At 37.7% G+C, this 22,589-nt stretch overlaps 5 protein-coding genes across 5 annotated transcripts; 2 read left to right on the plus strand and 3 right to left on the minus strand.

Annotated features, from left to right (window-relative positions):
• Nucleotides 1-297: 297 nt before the first annotated feature.
• Pdcd4 (Programmed cell death 4) lies at nt 298-12,964 on the minus strand. The gene is made up of 4 exons (XM_020951451.2): nt 12,381-12,964; nt 7,848-9,280; nt 7,599-7,738; nt 298-1,657 (listed from the first exon to the last, which is right to left on the minus strand). The coding sequence occupies exons 2-4, from the start codon at nt 9,171-9,173 to the stop codon at nt 1,582-1,584; spliced, it is 1,542 nt and encodes a 513-aa protein (XP_020807110.1). The 5' UTR covers nt 9,174-9,280; nt 12,381-12,964; the 3' UTR covers nt 298-1,581.
• A 545-nt stretch (nt 12,965-13,509) lies between these two features.
• LOC110183227 (gametocyte-specific factor 1 homolog) lies at nt 13,510-14,529 on the minus strand. Its single transcript, XM_020951443.2, has 2 exons — nt 14,229-14,529; nt 13,510-14,163 (listed from the first exon to the last, which is right to left on the minus strand). The coding sequence occupies exons 1-2, from the start codon at nt 14,421-14,423 to the stop codon at nt 13,897-13,899; spliced, it is 462 nt and encodes a 153-aa protein (XP_020807102.2). The 5' UTR covers nt 14,424-14,529; the 3' UTR covers nt 13,510-13,896.
• Nucleotides 14,530-14,798: 269 nt separating this feature from the next.
• Nucleotides 14,799-16,292, plus strand: Rtc1 (RNA terminal phosphate cyclase 1). The gene is made up of 3 exons (XM_020951442.2): nt 14,799-15,746; nt 15,816-15,969; nt 16,031-16,292. Exons 1-3 carry the CDS (start codon nt 14,934-14,936, stop codon nt 16,210-16,212), a joined length of 1,149 nt encoding a protein of 382 aa, XP_020807101.2. The 5' UTR covers nt 14,799-14,933; the 3' UTR covers nt 16,213-16,292.
• Nucleotides 16,293-17,671: 1,379 nt separating this feature from the next.
• On the plus strand, nt 17,672-19,482 carry Yp3 (Yolk protein 3). The gene is made up of 3 exons (XM_020951444.2): nt 17,672-17,915; nt 18,115-18,491; nt 18,616-19,482. Exons 1-3 carry the CDS (start codon nt 17,720-17,722, stop codon nt 19,288-19,290), a joined length of 1,248 nt encoding a protein of 415 aa, XP_020807103.2. The 5' UTR covers nt 17,672-17,719; the 3' UTR covers nt 19,291-19,482.
• Nucleotides 18,616-22,291, minus strand: LOC110183231 (ELAV-like protein 1). Its single transcript, XM_020951446.2, has 3 exons — nt 21,589-22,291; nt 21,204-21,496; nt 18,616-20,914 (listed from the first exon to the last, which is right to left on the minus strand). Exons 1-2 carry the CDS (start codon nt 22,152-22,154, stop codon nt 21,427-21,429), a joined length of 636 nt encoding a protein of 211 aa, XP_020807105.2. The 5' UTR covers nt 22,155-22,291; the 3' UTR covers nt 18,616-20,914; nt 21,204-21,426.
• Nucleotides 22,292-22,589: the final 298 nt, after the last annotated feature.

A 22,589-nucleotide genomic window follows, 5' to 3' on the forward strand; every position in this document is an offset into this window, starting at 1 on the left:
CATTTAAAACCAAGAAAAAAGGAAGGTAGCTTCGGTACGCTGAACTTTGTATACCTTTGCAATTGGATCTAAATATTCCTAATAGAATAAATTCATAAAATTCCATATAAAAATTTCAAAAATATAAGATAAACCGTATAAAATAACAAGATCTCAGGGTTAAAATATTTTATATAATATATAAATATAAATGTTGAAAAACAATGATGAAACAATGTCTTTTCCAGTTAAAACAGATGTCATAAATCCATCTTAAATACATACAATCCCCGAAAAGAATAATTTTAAAGACACTACTTAATTTTTCCTTTTTTTTTATATTTTCTGCTTTAACACAATAGTTTATATATGTATATTATATATATATATATATTTAATATAAAGATGTGTGGAGGTGTATGTGAATGTGAGTACAAATATGTTGAATTTTTCTTCTTCATGAAATGGTAAAACAATTGTGTAAAAAAAAATACATTTTTTGGGGCGAAAGCAAAGTCTTTTTCTTATCTTATCTTATAAAATGCAACGTTTATTCAAACCAAAAATAAAAAAATAAACGATCGTTAGTAAAGAGAAGAAATGAATCGTGGTAAAATGTATTTGTTAATGTGTAAAATTAAGCATAATTATGTGTACGCCGCAAACACACGCACAAAGTAAAATACAAATTAAGCAATATATATATATATATATACGCGATATTTAAGAAAATCGTAGAGGTGATAATTAATGCGCGCTTAAGGAATAGTAACAATCTTCAAAAACTTCAAATCAATGGAATTTGCGTATATACGTGTGTGTTATACGGATGGTATAACAGTTGTTAAGTTACAAATCAAAAGTGAATGAGTTTTCTGGACGATGGGTGGTGTTGTTGTTGATGTTGTTGTTGTGTTGTGTTGTGTTGTGTTCAACAGTTTCGTATAAGTAATATATGCTTTGTCCGCTCTCAAGTACGAAAGCATGTTTAGTGAGACAGCGTGCTAAGTACGCTGATGTTCGGTTCTTCCTCTGGTTCTCCTCCACATCGTTTCGCTCTGATCCTACACAATCATATCTCAGATCCTGCTCTCAATATCCTCGGAGTTCTTCTCTGGCTGGATTCTCTCATTTTTTATTTTTATTTTTTTCCGTTATCTTGTTTTTACAAATCTTTAAAATATATATATATACTTCCGCTTTACGTTTTATATATGTATGTAGAATATAGAAATACGTTGTATGTAGGTATCATAATTATGCAATATAGTTTAAGCGGAGATCAAATTCCGATTGATTGATTGATTGTTGTTTTGTTTTGTTTTCTTTTTTTGTGTTTTTTAGCTCAATATTTGCGACAAAATTAACAATTTTTCAGCTTCCTTTCCTCACACTTCGCGTCCAGATAGAATTCTTTCTTATAAATGTAGTGATTTCTTTTCCTTTTTTTTAATTTTTGTTGTATTCATTTTTACTGTTTTTTCAAGTTTATAATTTGATGTTTTTGTTAATTTTTTTTATCTTGCTTTTTTAGGTGTCCTTTTGGGAGGCTGGAGTTGTTTTTATATATTTGTATATATATAGCAGCATTTAGTCTCCCGTTTAATCGCGCAAGGTGGGCAAGGTGGCCGGCTTTACGTGTCCTCCATCGCCCTCCGAAACGAAACGCTTGCGTCCACTGCAATGATAAAATATGGAAAAAGTATTATTAATATTATAAAGCAATAAATAATTAAACAAGAAAGGAAACTAACTTCGGGAAGCCGAAGTTTGCCATTGAGTTAGGATCGAATAGGAAATATATCATAAGTAAGCTTTAATTCCCGTTCTTTGAAACGATATTTATTAATATTCTTTAATGACTATGCTAACAATCAAATCTTAAAAAACCCATAACTATGCCAAAAATGCATTAATTTTGATTCGGAAATCGTTCCTGTTAGTTTTTAGTAGCTTAACAAATCTGCATATTCAATTAAAAATTTAAAAAAATGTACATTTTTATCAATTTTTGCAAAATTTTAACGATGTAACACCCCTTATAAAAAATTAAAAAAATTAGTAAAATAAATTGTTTCTTCCCAAGATGCCTAGATCGACTCGGCTGTTAATGCTGATCAAGAATATATATGATTTATAGGGTCGGAAATGACTCCTTCACATGATTACAAGCTTTTGACTAAAATTATAATACCCTGAAAGGGTATAATAATAGTGGGTAAAAATGGGATCACAATTGACTAATTAATTCTAACTTGTTTAATTATAAATATTTATTCAAGAGCGAAATGCGAAGGACAGAAATAATTGATTTGCATCAACATTTAAGGTCAAATGTATATTTTAAGATGGCAATAAATTAACCTATTGTTTTAGAAATTAAACCAATAGTTTCTCGATATTGGAGACCTTTCATCCTGCTACATGATATGTATATGCACAAATTCTACTGTGAGCCACTGTAGATTAATTAAGCAAAATCTCATAATAACACCTCTTTGCCACTCTCTCTTTCCCACTTACGCCGTGGGCAATTATACAATTATGCAATGCTGCATAAACAAATAAGAAAAAATAAGACTAAATAAAATAATTCAAAACAAAGAACAAGAAAACAAAGAGCACGAAAAACAAAAATGTTGCAAAATGCTTGGCGTAAATTTGGCAGCAACAACAATAAAACAAAACCAACAACGATTTTGCACAAAAGTTCATTGAACCGTTGACCCTTTTTCGCGCTCTCTTCTGTGTCTCTGAGAGGGGTTCTCTCACTCTCTCTCTCTGTATGTCGGTGTCCCAGCTGCAGTTTGCAAACAGCTGTGCAAAAGTAGCGGGTGAACAAAAGAGACAGGAAGTGATGCAGAGAGAGAGAGAGAGGGGAGAATGGGAGCATTAAAACTAGTTTTATTTATTTAATTTTGTTCATTTTTCTGTTTTTATTGGAGCCACAGACCAATCAAAGATTTCTAAGCTGCAAATCAACAACAGCAGCAGCAGACTGCTGGAGCCTTAATTGTTGCTTCTATAAATAAATGACCAAGTGAGAGACTAAATACACTTACACTGCGCGTCATCAGATTAGCGCCCCCTGAACATTCTCGGGTAATGTCCAATATTATCCAAACTATCAAGGCTAAAGCCATACAACTTTTTTTGACGATACTTTTAATAATATTCTTCAAAATAAGATAAGGTACATAATGATAAGTACAACAATAATATTATATTTATTTGAAAAGAAAATGTATACCAAAAATATGAATTTAATTTTGCGTCATCAGATTAGCGCCTGTAAATTCAAATTTAGTTATTTCGCGTAATTTTTAGCGTACAGTTGTGAAATTTTTTGTGCTGATTAATTGAATAATTGTTCATAAACTAAGAATCAAAATGGGTAAAGGAACTGTCCTATCTTTAGAAGAAAAATCTAAGATCGAAGCCTTTAGTGAAAGTGGCTTATCTTTACATAAAATTGCTGAAAAAATAGGAAGGCATCGAAAAACTATAGCCAGTTTTCATTAAAATAAACAAGGCTATGGTAAAAATATGAAAGGCGGTAACAACAGAGTTCTTTCCGAAGCAGACATTCGGTCTATAGTTAGACATGCGTCTAATTCACACGACTCTTCTACCAAAATTAAAGAAAAAAGCGGTGTGGAAGCTAGCAAGTCCACGGTATTACGAGTCATAAAAAAAGCAGAACACTTGAAAAGACTAAAACTAAAAAAAAAAACACAACTAAATAAGTTACGAAAGGAAATGCGCCTAAATTTTGCTCGCTCGCATATGACATGGTCAAAGGAGTGGCGCTTCGTAGTCTTTTCCGATGAAAACATATTTAATTTAGAAGGCCCTGATGGCTATAATTATTATTTCCATGACATGCGTAAAGAAGAGCATATTTTAGATCGTTTACATAGCCGGGTAGGTTTTGTAATGGTATGGGGAGCCATATCCCATTATGGCACCTATGAGTTACAATTTCTCACCCCAAAAATGAACGCCGTGGCGTATAATAATCTTTTAAAAACGGCTTTCCCACACTTTCAAAATTGTTTTGGAAATCTTAAATGGCGTTTTCAACACGATAACGCTCCAATCCATACTGCCCGATCTTTAAAATCGTGGATACAGGGCCAAAACGTTGATGTCCTGGAGTGGCCGCCGTACTCTCTGGACTTAAATATAATGGAGAACGTGTGGGGATGGCTCTCGAGAAAAGTATACGAGTCTGGAAAGCAGTATAGTACAAAATTGGAGCTCATCGACGGGATTAAAGAAGCTTGGTCTTCAATATCATTACAATACGTTGAGAAATTATACGAGTCACTTCCCAGCAGGATCTGTGAGGTCCTGGAAAATGGGGGCGGGACCACCCACTATTAATTTGATTAGAAAATAAGTAAATAATAAGATAAAACATAAAACACTACTAGTTCTTAAGCATTAAGTGAAAATTCATTAAATTTAAGCAGGGGGCGCTAATCTGATGACGCAAAATTAAATTCATATTTTTGGTATACATCTTCTTTTCAAATAAATAAAATATTATTGTTATACTTATCATTATGTACCTTATCTTATTTTGAAGAATATTATTAAAAGTATCGTCAAAAAAAGTTTTATGGCTTTAGCCTTGATAGTTTGGATAATATTAGACATTACCCGAGAATGTTCAGGGGGCGCTAATCTGATGACGCGCAGTGTATATACAAACATAGCTACACAACATAAACGTATTAAGAAAAAAGAGTCAAATAAAAATGCGACAAGATAAGTGCACTGCCACAAACAAAACAAAAAACACACACATATACACGGAGGGCAAAATCAGAGGCAGCGGCAAAAGCAAAAGCAAAAGCAATGCAATAACATAGCGCAGAGAGGAGCTAAGCCCCATACAGTGTCGCCAATGTGGCTTTTTACCGGCCAGTAATTTGTAAGGATGTTTTTTCAGCGGGGAAAATCTTTGAAAATGGTACAAAATATTCCTTTTAAATGACAATAAAAATTTTAATTTTAGTAAATTTAAATGAGAAACCATTTTACATTGTAAAATATTAAATTATGTTTTAAATCTTTGCACCCATAGTCCTTTTAAAAATATAAATAAACTTGGGAAGCGAGAATCCATACAAAAGTTATAAGTATGTATCTTATTTCATTAAATATTAATAGGTTTAATTTAACAGCTAGATTTAATAGCGACAAAAAAAAGCTATGCTTGCCAGCACAGCTCCCCCATCAACCGTTATGTGTGAGTGTCTCTTGGCATTGAGTTCAGCTTTTCATTTTTTTTTTTTGCAAGCTCTTTGCAGCTGCAGTTACGTTGGCGTTGACGCTGGCAGAACGACGACACACATATAGTTTCTCATGTCAGTGTGTTGGTGTTGCAAAGTGAATAGTGTTAGTGTTGTTGTTGTTGTTGTCGTTGTTGCTGTTGGGCTGTGTGGTTGTTGTTGTTGCTTCTGCTGCTGCGTTAAAAGTGGCAAAGAGCAATAGCCGCAGTCAAGGCGAATGCAAGTGCAGTTACGAACAATTACAACAACAGCAACAACAACAACAACAACGATAGCAACTAAAGTGGGAGTGGCAAGCAGGTCGATAACAGCAACTTGGCCGCCATGCTTACCTTCGCACAAACACCAGCAGCACACCAGACACACACACAGACACTCAAGACGATCTTGAGCTAAATGTAGGTTGTTGCACCAACAATTCAAATAGCAACAAACAAAAGCAGAAATATGTACATACAATGCCTGCGACGATACATAAATAGCTAGCGATAAGCAATGATCACGCCATTATCGATAAATGTTGTAATAAAGAAGGATTTCCAATACTTTTCGATATGTTATTGATCAAAGAAAACAAAATTTAAGCTAAAAAGTTACTAAACACTCCAAGTTATTCATAAATAAATCTACAAATCTTGTAAATCTAAATGTTTATACTTTTGTATGTATAAAATTTAAATTATAACCTTCTTGACACTTTAAATGAATTTCTAGTATTTTCATCTAAATTGTTGCAAATGGAATAGAGAGAGGAAAAAATTACTAGAAAACAACAAAGAAACGGAAAGTTGAAAAAAAAGTAAAGGCGGCTACGATTACAAGTAAGGGGGCTATATGAACATATAGGCAAACATAAATACTCATTCCAGTATAAATATAACTAGCCGGCACCTGATAAACCGGCACAACAGCAACAATATATAAACAACAACGAAGACTGCCCCAACGGATGACGCGTCAGTAATACGTATAAATATGTATGTATGTCTATGTATAGTTAATGTTAATTCCAAAAGCGAAACTAAACTGCGCAATAGAAATTTCATAAACAAACACACACACACACACACACACACACAGTCACGGACAAACAAGCCGGCCACAAACAAAACACGTCTATATGTACCCGATACGCCTCTCCGTACATACATAATATAATATTTAAGAATACATATGCATGTATATATAAATAAATACATATATATATATATATACATACATAAGATACCGAGCCAAAAGCACGAAAAGAAGAAAACAAAAAATGAAAGAATAATAAACAAGTCAAAGCCGGCAAAAAAATATATATATGTATGTATATATAAATAATAAAAAAAAAACGCACGTAACAACCCACATTTACTATGTACAGTAGGCGTCAATATAATAGCAACTCCAAATATTTATTTACTTAAAACAAGAATGAAATATTATATTTACTTCATGTTTCATGTATTATAAACATATATAATCAACGTTTTATGGCAAATAAATGAAAAATAAATCAAATATGTAATAAATAATAAACAGAGTAACAAGTTTAATATTGATTGAATAGAAAATTCTAAATCAACAGGTGATTTAATACACCAAAATTCATTTAAAGGCATATGTTTTGAAATTTAAACGTTAAATGATATTGAAAAACATATATTTAAATATCATTAAATATAATCAATCAATTAAAGGCAAGTGTTTAAAATTAAATCTTTTAATTATATGGAAAATAACTATTTTAATAGATTAATAATGATTCTAGCTTTTAGAATTATATGAAAATTTTGTGTTCTTTGGAAATCTGATATATTAACAGCAACTTTTAAGTCAAGCCCTTTGAAACACTTAATTTTCCACTGAAAGCTTTGGTGCTATTATATTGCCTGTAGCTGTGTGTATATTTTGTAAACAACAGTGTATAGGCACTTTTTTTATGCCGGGGGGGTAATACTTTGGGGGCGTGCCATACCGCCTTTACGACTGCTAAGAGATTACGTAAACACAATTCGACTCTCCGCTCTATTGCGTTTATTATGTATTCGTCCACGGAGTATAAATTTTCACAAACAAACGTTCTTTATCATCGTATGAAATTCTATATTGTTATCAATAGAAAAAAAAGAAGAAAACTTAGAATGAGTGTCGATTGCACCTTCAACTTGAAGATTTACGAGTTGATATTTCCAGCTACAAACTATTTAATTATGATCCCTGATTATCTGCTTACTGCCTGTTATTACTGATATTATTAATGGTACTTTATTTGTATTAAGCCATACTTTTTATATTTTACCTAAATTATAGTTTAATTATTTATCAACTTACCGCGATGGCACATTGTTTATTATTTTATCGGTAAGGAATCCGGCGCGATTGCAGCGCTCGACGAATCGATCGAGTATTATATAAGCCAGTGGCACATCCAGAACGATATCCGCCATATCATCGAAGACGCGAATGAAGCCCTGATAAAAATATTATGAAATTGAATTAGCAATTTAATTAGATTAATGTGGGATCTACTGCTTACTTTACATCAATTTGTATAAGAAATAATTTTGATTAAATACTAACCTGCTCCATGCCCGCGGGCAGCACCAAGCAGGTGAGATCCAGCTGCTTAAGCAGCTCACACATGGCCTCCTCGGTGGTCTGGCTGAGGGACTCCAGTGTCATAACGATAGCCTCGTAGACAAGCTCGTGATGATAGTGGGGCACCTCTAGGGCACGCAGGCAACGCTGCGCCTCGGCCACATCGCGGGAGGAGAGATACTCCTTGAGCAGCAGCTCCATCTGCTTGGTGATCGTCTTCACCGGACGCAGGGGGCCACCCATGCCCCAGACATTGTCCAGATGCGCCCAGCCCTGCTTGTGCAGCAGCGAGTCGGCGCGACGTAAAGCGTGCTCGGCATGCTCACCCAGCTGTAGATTACGCAGCTCCTCCTCCGCTTTGGCCACAAACTTTGGCGGAATGCAATCATCGGCCACGGCGCGGGCCATAAAATTGCCCAGCATAAAGGGCGCCTCTGGAGTGTCTAGAATGAGATCCGGCAGATTGCCCAATAGCATATTGAAGCCCTTCTCGATGTCCTTGCCGGTGATGACCCTGCCATAGAGATCGGAGATCAGCACCGAGGTCATCTCACGCTGAGAGTCCTTGTGATCCATAGCAATCTCCACGAGAATGCTGGTGATGTGCTCGCGCAACGGGCCCTGCAGTATCTCATCGAAGCTCACGGCCACCTCATGTGTGTCCCCGTGCTCGTAGTACTCCAAGACAATGGGCTCAGCCAGCTTGAAGAACTCCTCGGGTGTGATCTCTGTGATCACCTCGCGTAGCTCCACATTGCGATCGTTGCACTCACTATCATAGTTCGGATCATTCTCGTCCTCATAGACCTCGGCAAGGGCTTCGGAGCCGGGTAGACCCCAGACTCCCTTGCCACCGGCACCACCCTTCTTTGGCAGACCACGACCACGGTTGAGGTTTCGGGAGCGACGGCTATTCTTCCAGCGGCGATGGGGCACCACATAGCCACCGGGCGGAGGTAGGATACCATTGATCACTATCGGCGAGGCGATGGCACCTGCTGCACCCACTCCATTGCCATTGGTTTGGCTCGCATGGCCACCGGTTGTGCCGCTGCCACTGTTTTGTCTTTGGACGATCAACCGTTTGGCTTTGCGCTTAATCCTGCCATCATCCACCGGGAGCGGTTTCTTAATGTGCCCATTCTGGCCACCGGCACCGCCTCCGTTTAGCTCTACCGCCTGAATCTCCCCGTTGAGCTCCCGCTCCACGGAACTCTCTTTGGAATCGGATCCTCCTCCCGCCGGAGATGGCGATTTCAGGTGCTTGCCATTGGTGGCCCGATGCTTGATGTTCGATTCCACTTCCATGCTCCTTCCGCTCTCTACGTTCCTTATGAAATGCACAGCGAGGATGTGAGTGTGTGTTTGGGTTTGGTCTTTGTACTCTGGCACCAGGTGCGCGTCCCTTTATTTTTCTATAAATAATTAATAATTAAGAGAAAAGGCGTTCAATGGAGGTGGGTTTCAAATCAATTGGATGCACCAGGCAGCGGAGAAGTTTGCATTTATATATTTATTCATATATGTACATATATTTAACTTTAAAGGCAATGACTATTTTGTAACCTTTTGCTGAGAATATGACAGCCAAATTCCTTTACATTAAATCATAAAATAATAATAATAGTAATAATACATAAGGAACTATATGCGGTGCACAATGTGAAAACGAAAAACCGCCTAAAAATGCATACAAATAACATTTGCCTAGAACTGTAGTTGTGTTCATGGAAATATTAAAAACATACATTAATTCCATGTCATTATTATAATATATTTGTAGTTATTATTTGAAAATAGTGCAAAACTGGGGAATTTTAAAATATTCAACAAATTGTTTTTTTTTACAATAGTGGTAGATAAAATCCAATCAAAATTATAACATATTTAAAATAATATACCAAATATATATATATTTTTTTAAATATTCTTCCCCCTTTTCCTGAGCTTTATTCTCTTGGCCACAAGTGTATAACGGTACTGCGTCTTGGAAATTGCAAAATGTTTGTCAATGGTGGCTTTGGTGTGACCGGGATAGCGATAGACATGTATCGAAACTCCCCTACAGTCAAAATTCAAGGTCAAACAACAACAACAGCAGCAGCCACATAATTCAGTTACCGTTAGAGCTTTTCAACCCCCAACAAACATTAGCGTTGTCTCTATCGCACCAACTCCAAAGTGTTATTGTATGTGCTTATGTATTTTTTTTACATAGATAAATATGCCTATGTATATAAATATGTTTTTTGTCAGCTGCTATTTGTTGTTTCTATTCTTACTCGATGTTCTTATCACTGGTTTAAAAGTTACAACTCCTGAATGTCCAGTGCATTTTTGCTTTTTCAAGAGTTTGCAATTCTTTAAATAAAACTACACACATATATTTTTTTTTTTAATTTTTGGCAGAGTCAAATTTCAATTCCTTTTTCTTTGCTTTGTTTTCGTATGCATTTCCCCCGCGACTCGTGTAGCAAAGCAAAATTACAAATAAAAACATAAAGACCAATCAGCAAAAACAAAAACATAAAGCCGCATTGAATTTTATGTCTGCGTTGTTTTTGGTGTTAATGTGTTGTTTTGTTTTTGTTTTTGTTTTGTGTTTGCCTGTGTGTCTGTGTGCTTTATATTGCGTCGCTGTTGCTTTCGCCGCCGCCTCTTCCTTGAATTCTTTAACCGCCTGTATTCCTATGTATCCCCCCGTCCTATGTACATATAAATACATATATATGCTGTAACCGGTTTTATGTTTGTTTTGCCCGGTTTAACCTTGAAAATTTAGTGCGTCTCACGAATTTCTATGTTTTTATTGCCGTCTCCTTCCTTTCTCCATTCTTCTTCTTCTGCGGCCGCTGCCGCTGCTGCTTTCGCACTTGTTGTGCCCCCTTTTTTCTGATAACAACAAAAACAACGTGGTAGCGGTAGCGGCAACAAAAACACTTTTCGGCTGATTCCTCTCTTTCTTCCGCTCATATTCCTCTCCTTTTTTTAACCCCGAAATCGGGGAAAAAGGGAGAAAAGAGCTTGGGCATAAAAGAGCGAAAGAGTAGGGGGAAAAGCATAAAAGTGACGCTGTTGAAATTGCGTCGCAAAAATTTTGCAAAACCCAGCAGCCGAATAATACGAAGAAGAAGCATTATTAGCAACATTGTATGTTGCCTGTTTTTACAGTGCACGCAAAAATATTAGTTCCCCCAAAGTTCATTCAATAATTTCCAATCAGAAGTTTACAAAAGTTTAAATTGTTTATAATTATATAGGTTTGTATATCGGAAATGTATACCTTGAAAGACTTTTTCTTAATGACGTTTAGATATACAATAAACTGTTTAGGGCTATCGATGCACTTTTGTAGGTGCATGTATATGAATGTACTTTATAAACTCATGTACATATGTTTATAGAAATATCAAAACAAAATTTGTAAACAAACAAAACATATTTGATCCGACAAAATGTTGATCTGGAAGCAAATGGAAAACTTTCAAGATATTAACTTCCAGTGTGTACGTTGAGAAATACAAGACATGTCCATATATACATATATATTTACGATTTTTTTAAGCCTGGATGTAAAACAAAAATTAATTTAAAATAGTTTTTTAAGCTTTCAAATTGACTACATTTAGCCGGTAAAATAAAATTTTTACTTTAGTGATGGTAACCACTATTATAAATCGAAGTTGTTTAATATATAATAAAAGTACCGCAATTTAATTTAACAGTTTTTGTTAAGTTTAATTGGAATTCTGGCTTCATCCCCGGACCATACATATGATATTACACCACCACTGTTAACAGGCTTTATCAACACAACACAAACACACATTTTTCCGTTGGAATATGAGCGAATGGGAAGATTGAAAGAGACCACGAGACAAGAGGGAATCGGATGACATGCAAACTTGCAGGAGGAGGAGGAGTCCAAGAATGCAAATAAACACGAGGCGAGCCAAAGACAAGGAGACAACAAAAATAAAAACATGAGACAAACAAGTTGCGCGCATGTTTGTGCAGGCAGAAAAATACCACCCAATTCACCCCCCTCCCCCCCACCTCACATTTTGGCAGCTGTTCGGTTTTCCGTTTTTGTTTTTCTCAGTTTATTTTTCGGATGCGTGCGTGCGTATTGGTTGAATTTATCACGTAGACCAATTTCGAGTCCAATACGAAAATATTACATGTTTTTCTTCATACATAGGGCACACTCTAAAGCCATTTGAGACTTGATATCTAATGGAAAATTTTAAGGGATTCCAATTCGTTTATTTTTCCTAAATTCCTATTGTACAATTTTCCCAGTACGAGACGTGTACTTTTACACTTTATTTAACAGAAAAATCGTACTGTAAGGCTCTGCTTACTTACATATGTATGTACATTTATGTATATGTATGTATTAACAGACCGCGACTGTATTTTTGTTTTGTTTTTCGCTTTCACATTCGCATTCGCCGGCAGTTTTATTTTTGTCTCCACTTTCAATCGCTCTTCGCCGATCGTTTTGCCACTTACCTTTAGTGCTTCTGATTTGTTTGTGCTGCTCCTCTCTTCGGCGGCTCCTTTTCCCGCAACACCAACTTGCTATCTGCCTCTCAGTTACTCTCTCTCGTTTGCGATGCTGCAACAACTGCAATTGCTGTTGCTGCTGCAGCAAACAACAACAACAACGTTGGTGTCGACGCTGGGAGCCTGTTTTTTTTGTTTGTGGGTTCTTTTTCTGTGCTCTTTCCTTTAGCGTGGGCAAAAAATGCACTCACAGAAAAAAATATTGTGTGTGTGTTTACTAGAAATTTCCTTCGCCTGCTCCTGATTTGCTCTTCCTATCCCTTTCACTCGCAAACACGCACACACACACACACACACCCACAACCGTACAGTAGTGTGCGCGGGGGAGCTGTTGCCTTCTTTATTGTTGTGTTTTTGCCGCTTAGTTTTCAGCTACTTAGCCCAGTTCTTTGGTTTTTTCTTTGCTTTCTGGTTATTTGTTTCTTAACTTTATGCCGAGCTATGCATGAACTTTGTGGAAAAAAAAGATGAGGAGAACCGTGGATTCAGCGCAACTACACACCGTGAAAAATCAAACTTGACTGAGCGAGAGAGCAACGCGGCTCGCGCTTTTATAGTGGTTCTCTTCGCTCCGAAGGGGTCGACCTGTGGAACTCTCTCGATTTGCGCTCTCCTTATTTGCCTCTCTTGAGTCGTAATCTAGCCAATTTTTTGCTTTGGAAAATTTTAAAATTACCATTTTTATCGTTTTATAAAAAAATCAATTAGATATATGTATGGTCAAGTCCAGGAAAATTGTATTGAAAGTATTTTGTAGAATATATAACACAAATATACCCGTGCTACCTTTGAGTGCAGGACCGTTCTCCCTCTATCTGGTTCTCTTTGGTCGCATGTGCGCAAAAGCAAAGCTTAAATCATAAACAAAACAATGAAATTGGTTTTTAAAATAAGTTTTTAAACCATTCATGGGGCGTATTTAATTAGCTTTCCTAAAATAAGCGGAAAAATAACTCAATTCTGAGCACCGATTTCAATGAAGTTGCCCCATTAGCTATTACACATTTTCGCCGCTTTTTCAAAGGGCACTTAAGTGGCAGCCACTTGATTTTTATAAATCAAACTTTGGCTTCTATTTTAATTACTTAATTTAAATTTATTATTCAATCTGTTTGATCAAATTAAAACGACACACACATATTTATTTTAAGTGTTCACATAAACCGGTAATGTATTACATTAAATTCATTTATATATTGAATTTTGCTTAATTTGGAGAAATGTGAATGAATAAATTTTGTTATATAGTAACATAGATTTATATATATATTTTTTAATTTACCGCCCATTGTAGTGTACACCCAACACAGTGGCATCACTGCGATAGTGCGGTTCTTTTCGAAAATGCAAACAAAAGAGAATGACAAACTGAGTCCCGATATTCTGCTAAGAATAAAAGGAAAAGTAATAACTGCTATTTCCTAGCTTTGGTTGAATATTGTTAGTATGTAATATAATTTTCCTAGAACTGGTTGTTTTGGAGAAAACGTCGTCGTTCGCGCTCGCGAATTTCTCGGCGCACCGCAGGAGCATTTCCCTGGGGATTGAGGATAAGAAAGTTATTTTCACAATGGGTTCGCGGATTGTATGTTTTTGCCGGCGGCTCAGCATCCCAGTCCTCAGCAGACTGCACACAGAAATCGGCCGGTCGTGGCTCCACCGGCGGTAGAGTTTCCGGATTCATATAGTGCACCATGGTAGAGCGATTTGGGCAGCCTGCGACGTGCGTCTAAAAGTAGGATCATAAGCAGCTCATGGTAAATCTCTCCCCAACAATATTATCTTTGCACTCACCATCATATCGGCCACGGAGTGGACATGGGTTACATTAAACGGGCAACGGACCATTTTGGCGGAAGGAAAGTTGCGTGCGCACCGTACAAGATGAACGGCAAGGCGGCTCGGAAGCAGGCGATGGACGTTGTCGAAGGGGCACACCACAAACCCCTCGACAATTGATCCCGGAACAACTTTAGAATTTTTCGACATTGTTATAGTTTTCGTAGGAAAATTGTAAATTCAACTAGATCCTCGCCCGCTGTTCGATCAGCCGTTGATGCTTAGGCTTATCGATATCGATTGTACGGCGTACAGTGGGAAAGAACATAAACCGATCTCGATTAAAAAGAATTTATGCGATATTAATAATACTAAATACAGTATATTTAAAATATGTATATTATTTACAATTTAATTGTAAATTTGAAGCCCGCCGATGGAGAACCAAACAAAGCAAACAACGGCTGTCGTTGTATTAATATACTAAAATGATAAAATACTAACTTTTGTTTTGCATTTCGTGATTGTCGTGCAATAGTTCACGAATTCATTTACTGGTCACTTTATATCGATAAAAGCATTGCCAGACCGTTTTTTATTTTTATTTTCTATCGATACCGATTGTATTTGTTTACTTCTTTCAACGCACGTGCACTTGCTTAAAACAATTTAAATTCTTTAATTATTTATTGCACTGACGCCGCATTTGACGATTTCACAATGCCGTTCGTTGCCCAGGAGGGCAATTGCCTGATTTATCGCGGCAGCAACTTCCTTAAGCAGCGTTTGATTCTCTCTTGTTTGTCCGGAAAGCCTGTGAAGATCAACCAAATCCGAGCGGAGGACGAGTCGGCGCCAGGATTAAGAGAATACGAGATAAGTCTGATTCGATTGCTGGACAAAATAAGCAATGGCACCAAGATCGAACTGAATCCAGCGGGCACAAGTGTTATGTTCTCGCCGGGATTGCTGCACGGCGGCTCCATTACCCACGAGTGCTGTGTGCAGCGCGGCATTGGCTATTATTTGGATGCATTGATTGCTCTGGGCCCTTTCTGCAAGAATCCGCTCCACTGCAACCTGCGCGGCGTGACCAACAGCAAGGACTCACCTTCGGTGGACCACATCAAGGGCGCCGCATTGTCGTTGCTTAAACGCTTCCTGGTGGTCGACGAGGGCCTGGAACTAAAGGTGGTGCGTCGCGGTGCCGCTCCCCTTGGTGGCGGTGAGATCACCTTCCGGTGTCCAGTCCGCAAGAGTCTGCGGGCCATTCAATTTCAGTCGCAGGGCATGGTGAAACGCATCCGGGGCACCGTTTACGCCTGCAAAGTGTCACCCGCAATGGCTAATCGCACCGTGGAATCGGCCAAGGGCTGTATGCTTAAATTCCTGCCGGATGTTTACATTTATAGCGATCAGAACAAGGGCAAAATGTCGGGTAATTCGCCAGGCTTTGGCATTTGTCTGGTGGCAGAGACAACGGACGGCGTGTGCTATGCCGCCGACAGCTGTTCTAACACAAGGGAGGAGTCTGTGAGTTGTGCCCCATAATATTTGATATAGTTTCGGTTTTAAAGTATCTAATTTTCGTTATTTTAAAAGGAAACACCATCCATACCCGAGGATCTGGGCCGTGAGGTGGCCATGCGTTTGCTGGATGAGATTTATCGCGGCGGCTGCGTTGACTCTAGCTACCAATGGCTGGCAGCGCTTTACATAGCTTTGGGACAAAAGCATGTCTCTAAATTTCTTACAGGTAAGGAAGGAGTCCGATAATGTTCGTTGAAAACTTATTAATATTATTAATTTTATTGTAGGGGCTCTTTCCACTTACACCGTACACTTTTTGCAACATCTGCGCGACTTCTTCTCCATCACCTTCAAGCTGGAGAATCCCGAGGCGGAGGATGATGAGGAGGAGGATGTGCGTGGGGCCCAGAAAGTCCTAATGGCTTGCGTGGGCATTGGCTATACGAACATCAACAAACGTGTTATTTAAAACGTTTCCTAGGCTAATAATCAATATGTTTTTTTTTTTGTATGCAAGAATAAGAAATGAAATGTTCTAGAAATTGTAAATTTGTATTTTTAATTCCACGCTTAAATCAATTATGTTTGCAATGCTTAGAACCTCATTTGTAAGGCATATATTCAGCGTCTTTTTGTAATCTTTTTGCTAAAACAATATTGAGTGGTTTCTTGAAAAGGAGAGAAGGAGCCATTTATTATAATAGAAAGTATTTATTATATATTTTCTTCAGTCAAGTCGATTTAACCATATCTATTTGTTCCTGTCATTAATGTATATTTATAGCTATTTCTTTTTCTGTCTACCAATATTTTAATTTTGCATTTGCATTAGCCTCACAAGGGATTTAAGCCCCAAAATTTTGGCTGCCATGAAAGTTATTACACAAAAATCAGCCTATACTATGTATATATAAAAAGGCTAGTCACCTTGATTTCTGATTTTTGGACGGCCGCCAATCGTCGAAGGTGAATGCCAGGGTCAACATCATCATCGCCCTTAAACTGACGCAGGTGTAGCAAGTTTGTTGCCAGGTCAATTCTAATCAAGAGAGATCCCTGAACGTGTTTCTAAATCAGTCTGGCTTACAAAATAAGTGCAGAGAGGAAAATTAAACAAGTAAATGTAATTAAAGTTTATACATACCATATTTTTTAAATGCTCTTGTTTAGAACTAATTTTTCAAATGCTGCCTGGGTTGTAAATGAAAAAAAATTATAAAAATCGAAAAATACCTTTTGAGAAAAGGTTTTTAAAATATTTATAATTTTTTTTCCAAATATATTGCTCCTGTATATTAAACAGTTTATTGAATTAAGGCATATACGTACATGGAATTGTTTAAAATAAATAAACATGTAAACTATTAATACGGATGGATATATTAATATTTTCTGTCCCTAGGAAAAAAATGGTATTAAATATGCACTGAATTTTAATCACTTTTTGACACCTTAAATTATTTTTTAATGCCAAATAAATTATTAGGGTCTCGAAACTCCTTCAAAAACTAAGCAATCAATTGTTTAAAGTACTTAAATCCTTTTTATTTTTTGTTGTGGCATAATTTTGTGCAACTTTTTAAGGTTTTACAAAATCTGTAACCCCACATTTTTGTATACAATATTTGGTATAAAATTTACTATGGTAATATTATGGATTTTCTTTTTTTGAAAAGTGTAAAAAAGGTTTATGAACCTAATATGTTATCACAGTTCCGCTGGCAAACACATGCAAATATATATGTATATATGAAAAAGCTTTTCCATTTTCCGCTGGCTGGCAGTTTTTAGTCCGACAACTGATCAGCAGAATGACTGCAGTTTTCTTAATGGTCAGCAAAATAAAATAAGAATACTAAACACTACTGCTGCTGATTGAGCCGGAGAGGTACTATATAAGTTCCAACTTGGACTGGCAGAGACCATCAAACGTCGTTCTACGTTTGGCCCGATCTGATCCACCGTTTGTCTCCGAGATGAGTCTGCGACTGTGCCTGCTGGCCTGCCTCCTGGTGGCGGCCCAAGCCTCCAAGGATGCCAACATGCAGCTGAAGCCAACCAGGTGGTTAACCACTTCCGATTTGGAGAGTGTGCCCTCCCTGAATGACATCACCTGGGAGCGTTTGCAGAGCCAGCCCCTGGAGCAGGGTGCCAAGCTGATTGAGAAAATCTGTAAGTGGTTTGAAGTTACAATTAAATTTAAAAATATTTGAAAATTTAATTAGAAACTGATTTAGATTTAAAATCAATTGAAAGAGGGTCTTATAAATATTACTGCACCTTTTCCAGTTGATTTTAAATCTTCTATGACTACTATATATGCTATTTCTAATTTATTTATAATTAATTAAATTCCTTTTTAAATCCTTAGACCACGTTGGCCAAATCAAGCACGATCTGACCCCCAGCTTTGTGCCCAGCCCCAGCAACGTGAACGTGTGGATCGTCAAGTCCAATGGCCAAAAAGTGGAGGCTAAGCTGAACAACTATGTGGAGATTGCCAAGTCTCAGCCTGGTTTCGGTGAGGATGAGGTTACCATTGTCCTGACCGGTCTGCCCCAGAATAGCCAGCCCGCCAAGAAGGCCATGCGTAAGCTGGTCCAGGCCTATGTCCAGCGTTACAACCTCCAGCAGCTGCAGAAGAATGCCCAGGAGCAGCAGATCAAGACCACGGATTACGATTATACCAGCAGCGAGGAGACAGCCGATCAGTGGAAGTCGGCCAAGACCTCCAGCGGCGATTTGATCGTAAGTTTATATATGTACATATATATTTATGGGGTTTACAACCTTATTTTTGGTAGCTTCCTTAAACCTTAAAAGAGACTTAAAAATTGCATTAAAAATGGTTAAATGATTATTATAATTACAGATCATTGACCTGGGCTCTACCCTGACGAACTTCAAGCGTTACGCCATGCTGGATGTGGCCAACACTGGTGCCATGATCGGCCAGACCCTGGTCGAGCTGACCAACAAGGGTGTGCCCCAGGAGATTATCCATTTGATTGGCCAGGGTATTGCCGCTCATGTTGCCGGTGCTGCTGGTAACAAGTTCACCGCCGAAACTGGACACAAGCTCCGCCGCATCACTGGTTTGGACCCCGCCAAGCTGCTGTCCAAGCGTCCCCAGACCCTTGTGGGATTGTCCCGCGGTGATGCCGACTTCGTTGATGCCATCCATACATCCAGCTTTGCCATGGGTAGCCCCATTCGCTGCGGTGATGTTGATTTCTATCCCAATGGACCCTCGGTCGCTGTGCCCGGCTCTGAGAATGTGATCGAGGCTGTGGCCCGTGCCACCCGCTACTTTGCCGAGTCCGTGCGTCCCGGTAGCGAGCGCAACTTCCCCGCCGTCCCCGCCAACTCGCTGAAGCAGTACAAGGAGCAGGATGGCTTCGGCAAGCGTGCCTACATGGGTCTGCAGACCGATTTCGATCTGCGCGGCGACTACATCCTGCAGGTGAACGCCCAGAGTCCCTTCGGTCAGCGCAGCCCCGCCCTCAAGCAGGCCGCCTACCACGGTGTCCATCGTGCCCAGAACTAAGGGAGTTCCCCTAGTTCGATCCAACCGGACAGGGTCACCGGTCTGGCCATGTCCGTCGTCCGATACTCAGAAAAAACACCCGGAAAAAATGTAGTCTAGTGAAGAGTTCCATTGAACAAAAAAACTAAAAAAAAAAATAATTAAATCTCAAAAAAATAAAAGCTGCAATTAAAAAAATATATATAATAATAATACTTATTTTTTATTAATTTTACTCGGGGTAAAAAACATAAAGGTAAAGTTGTTGATGCATCGAGGTTCCTCCACCTTTTATTAGCATTCATTAAATATATTTATAAGTATTTTTATAAAAGAAAAATAATTGAAAAAGGAAAACACATAACAAAAACAAAATATCAATAATTTCCAATCAAATAGTTCATCTAATCATCATCAAATCTACATTGAAAAATTTTAAAATTATTATTCGCGCACATCAAAACTTTTCTAATATTACACTTCAACAAATTCTAAAAATTCATTAACATTTAAAATGTTAAAAAATTTAAGAAAATGTTATTTTATATTTTTGAAGATATCACTTTTGGCAATTACTGGATTTTTTTTGAATATGTTTTAAAAACAAACGAATTTGGTTTGTTTAAAATAAAGTTTAACAAATTAAAAAATTGTTATAAATATGAACATAGGTTTTATTGCAAATTTAAATATTTACAATGCTGTAAAAAATTAAATTTTGCCAAAAAAGCATCGATGTTTCTACAACTTTAACATTAACCATCTTCATTCCGTTTCAAACTTCTGGTTAAAAATATATAATAAAACAAACAAATGCTAGATTTTCTAAAATTATCTGATCCTAAGCAGGTGGTAGAATATATATATATATATATATATACATATATATATTAACCAAAACAATCAAAAATGCTAACCAGGCCGATATGACACCTAATAATTGAGTATAGGTAAATGGTCGAATAGGGAAATAAACAGCTAATATTAATGATGGAAAGAAATAGAACCCGTTGCTAACTATTTTTAAATATACACCATGAGCCAAAATAATATGAAAATTAAGTTTATTAGTATAGAGAAATATTAAATAATAATAATGCTAACACTAGTAGAAATATAGTAAGAATGATATGGTTCAATAAGAGTATTTTATGGATAGTTTATAATGTAAACCATTAGCAAAAGTTAAATCTTTGATCTGAGAGATAAAAACTCCCTTAAGCCGAGGTTTCATTTCCCAAAGATTGATCACAGCAATTAGTATAAATATGTTAGTGAGAAAAGTTAGTTAGAAAAGTATTTCTACAAAAATGAAAAGTAATTAGAAATTAGTTATCATGCCAAACAATAATTTAATGTGTAAAAAATTTAAAATTAACAATAATGCATGCGAATGATACAAAATGAAAGGAGAGAGAGAGAGTGAGTATGGAAATATGGCAACTAGTGTCCACAGCTTGAAATGCACTCAATTAATGAGCGAGACAGCAGGATGCATCAGCAGTTGCATTTTCGTTTACCGTTAGCAATTTGTACAGCTCCAAACATCTCGCTCGCAGCAGACTTGTTGTTGTAATGGTTCCTGATGTAGTTCTTGTTGTTGTTGCATATCGAGCATGCGCCATGCAAAGGTCAAAGTTGAACTCTATCACATGCAATAGATAAAATAGTATCGGATAGGTTAGTAAACTTGGTCTGGCAGAGAGGGGCGATAGGGGGCGGGGGCAGAGGCAGGTGCGGAGCAGTGGAATGACAGAAGTTGCCGTTTTCTGTTTGTGCATGTCATGACATGTTTGCTTTTGGCTCTGATGGAATGAAATTCGTCGTAACAGCGTACACTTTACGTCAGTATAGGGCAAACTTAACAGAATTCTGCAATCTCTTTGCTCCACTCTCTTCCCCCGCCCCCCACCCCCCACACATCTCGTTCTTACACACTCTCTCTCGCGAAGCTTGCAGTCTTACGCTAGTTCTCTCTGTCTGTCTCTCTCTCCTTCTTGGTGGGGCGCACAAGGACGCACTGGAACGTTTGGCATGCATATAAATCCAATTTACAGAGCCCCCTCTGAGCAGATGTTGTTGTTGTTGCTGCTGCTGTTTTTGTTGTTCCTGAGTAAGAGAGGGGGCTTTCTAGCGGGCGCTTTTTGTGCGCACAATTTACAAATCAGGTTGTTCCGGAATACCAGGAGGTAGATCTGACGAAATATGTTCTACCGGGATGTCTTGGCTGCAAAATAAAATATAAAAAATATATAGAGAAAAAATATTAGTTGTTGATAGAATAATGGTAACTACATATGTGAAAGATTTAAAAATTACGTTAGATAATCAGATGCGGTAGTATTCTCCGATTCTTCCTTCGGCTTCCTCGGTTGCCGGAACCTAACCGAAATGGGCGTGGTGGAGCCCCTGAAGCAATAGAAATTAAATGTGTCCCTGGCCCTCAGGGCCGACACATGCAAATCAAATCGAATAAAACCAATTCCACGAGACTCGCCGGTTGTCTTGTCACGCAAAACCTTCGCTTCAATTATTTTACCGCACTGTCCAAAAAGTTCCTTCAGCTTTTCCTCATCCACGTTCGGCGGCAAAAACGACAAGTATAAGTTGGCATTCATAATATGCTCGCCACGTGGTCTGGCAAAAGCCACCTTTAGCTTCTTGCCACGGACCTCGTGTCCATCCACAAGGATCTGGGCCGCCACCGCGTTGACCATGTTCTCGAAGACCACGAACCCGTAGCCCAGACTGGTTCGCGTCTGTGGATCCCGAACAATTTTTGCATCCTTAATTTCGCCACAAACCGAGAACAATTCGCGAAGATCTTTTTCCTCAAAGTCGGGCGGCAAGTAGTTAATGATAAGGTTCTTCCTCTGGGTTTCCATTATTCCCGTATTAAAATTTTCCACAAAAAAAAAACTAGTTACAAAAAGTAGCAGCACAGCGTGTACTTAACACCGGCAAGTCTAAGATCGAAAAGAAAGAAAATTTATCAAACAGGTACTGACAGCAAGTGAATCGATAGATGTGACGAAAATAAATGTATCGATGTTTTTCCCCCAAGTGTTGTGATGCACATTGAAATTCAAATTTAAAGAACACTTTTGAGAAGCTTGCAGCTGGGTCGCATTTTTTGTGTTTGGTGGTGGAGGAAGCATTGTCCATTCCGTGTAAAGAAAAATGATTGTGAGCTCTGAATTTATTTTCTGAATTAACTTAATTTTCTTCTTTCTGGAAAATGCGGATATACGCCATTTGTTTGGACGGTTTGTCGCCATTTTCGAATGGCGGCAGTCGAAAGATTGCACTTGGTATGCCAG

This window comes from Drosophila serrata, unplaced genomic scaffold, assembly GCF_035046125.1.
Source record: "Drosophila serrata isolate PLE 108 unplaced genomic scaffold, ASM3504612v1 contig_362, whole genome shotgun sequence".
Lineage (NCBI taxonomy): Eukaryota > Metazoa > Arthropoda > Insecta > Diptera > Drosophilidae > Drosophila > Drosophila serrata.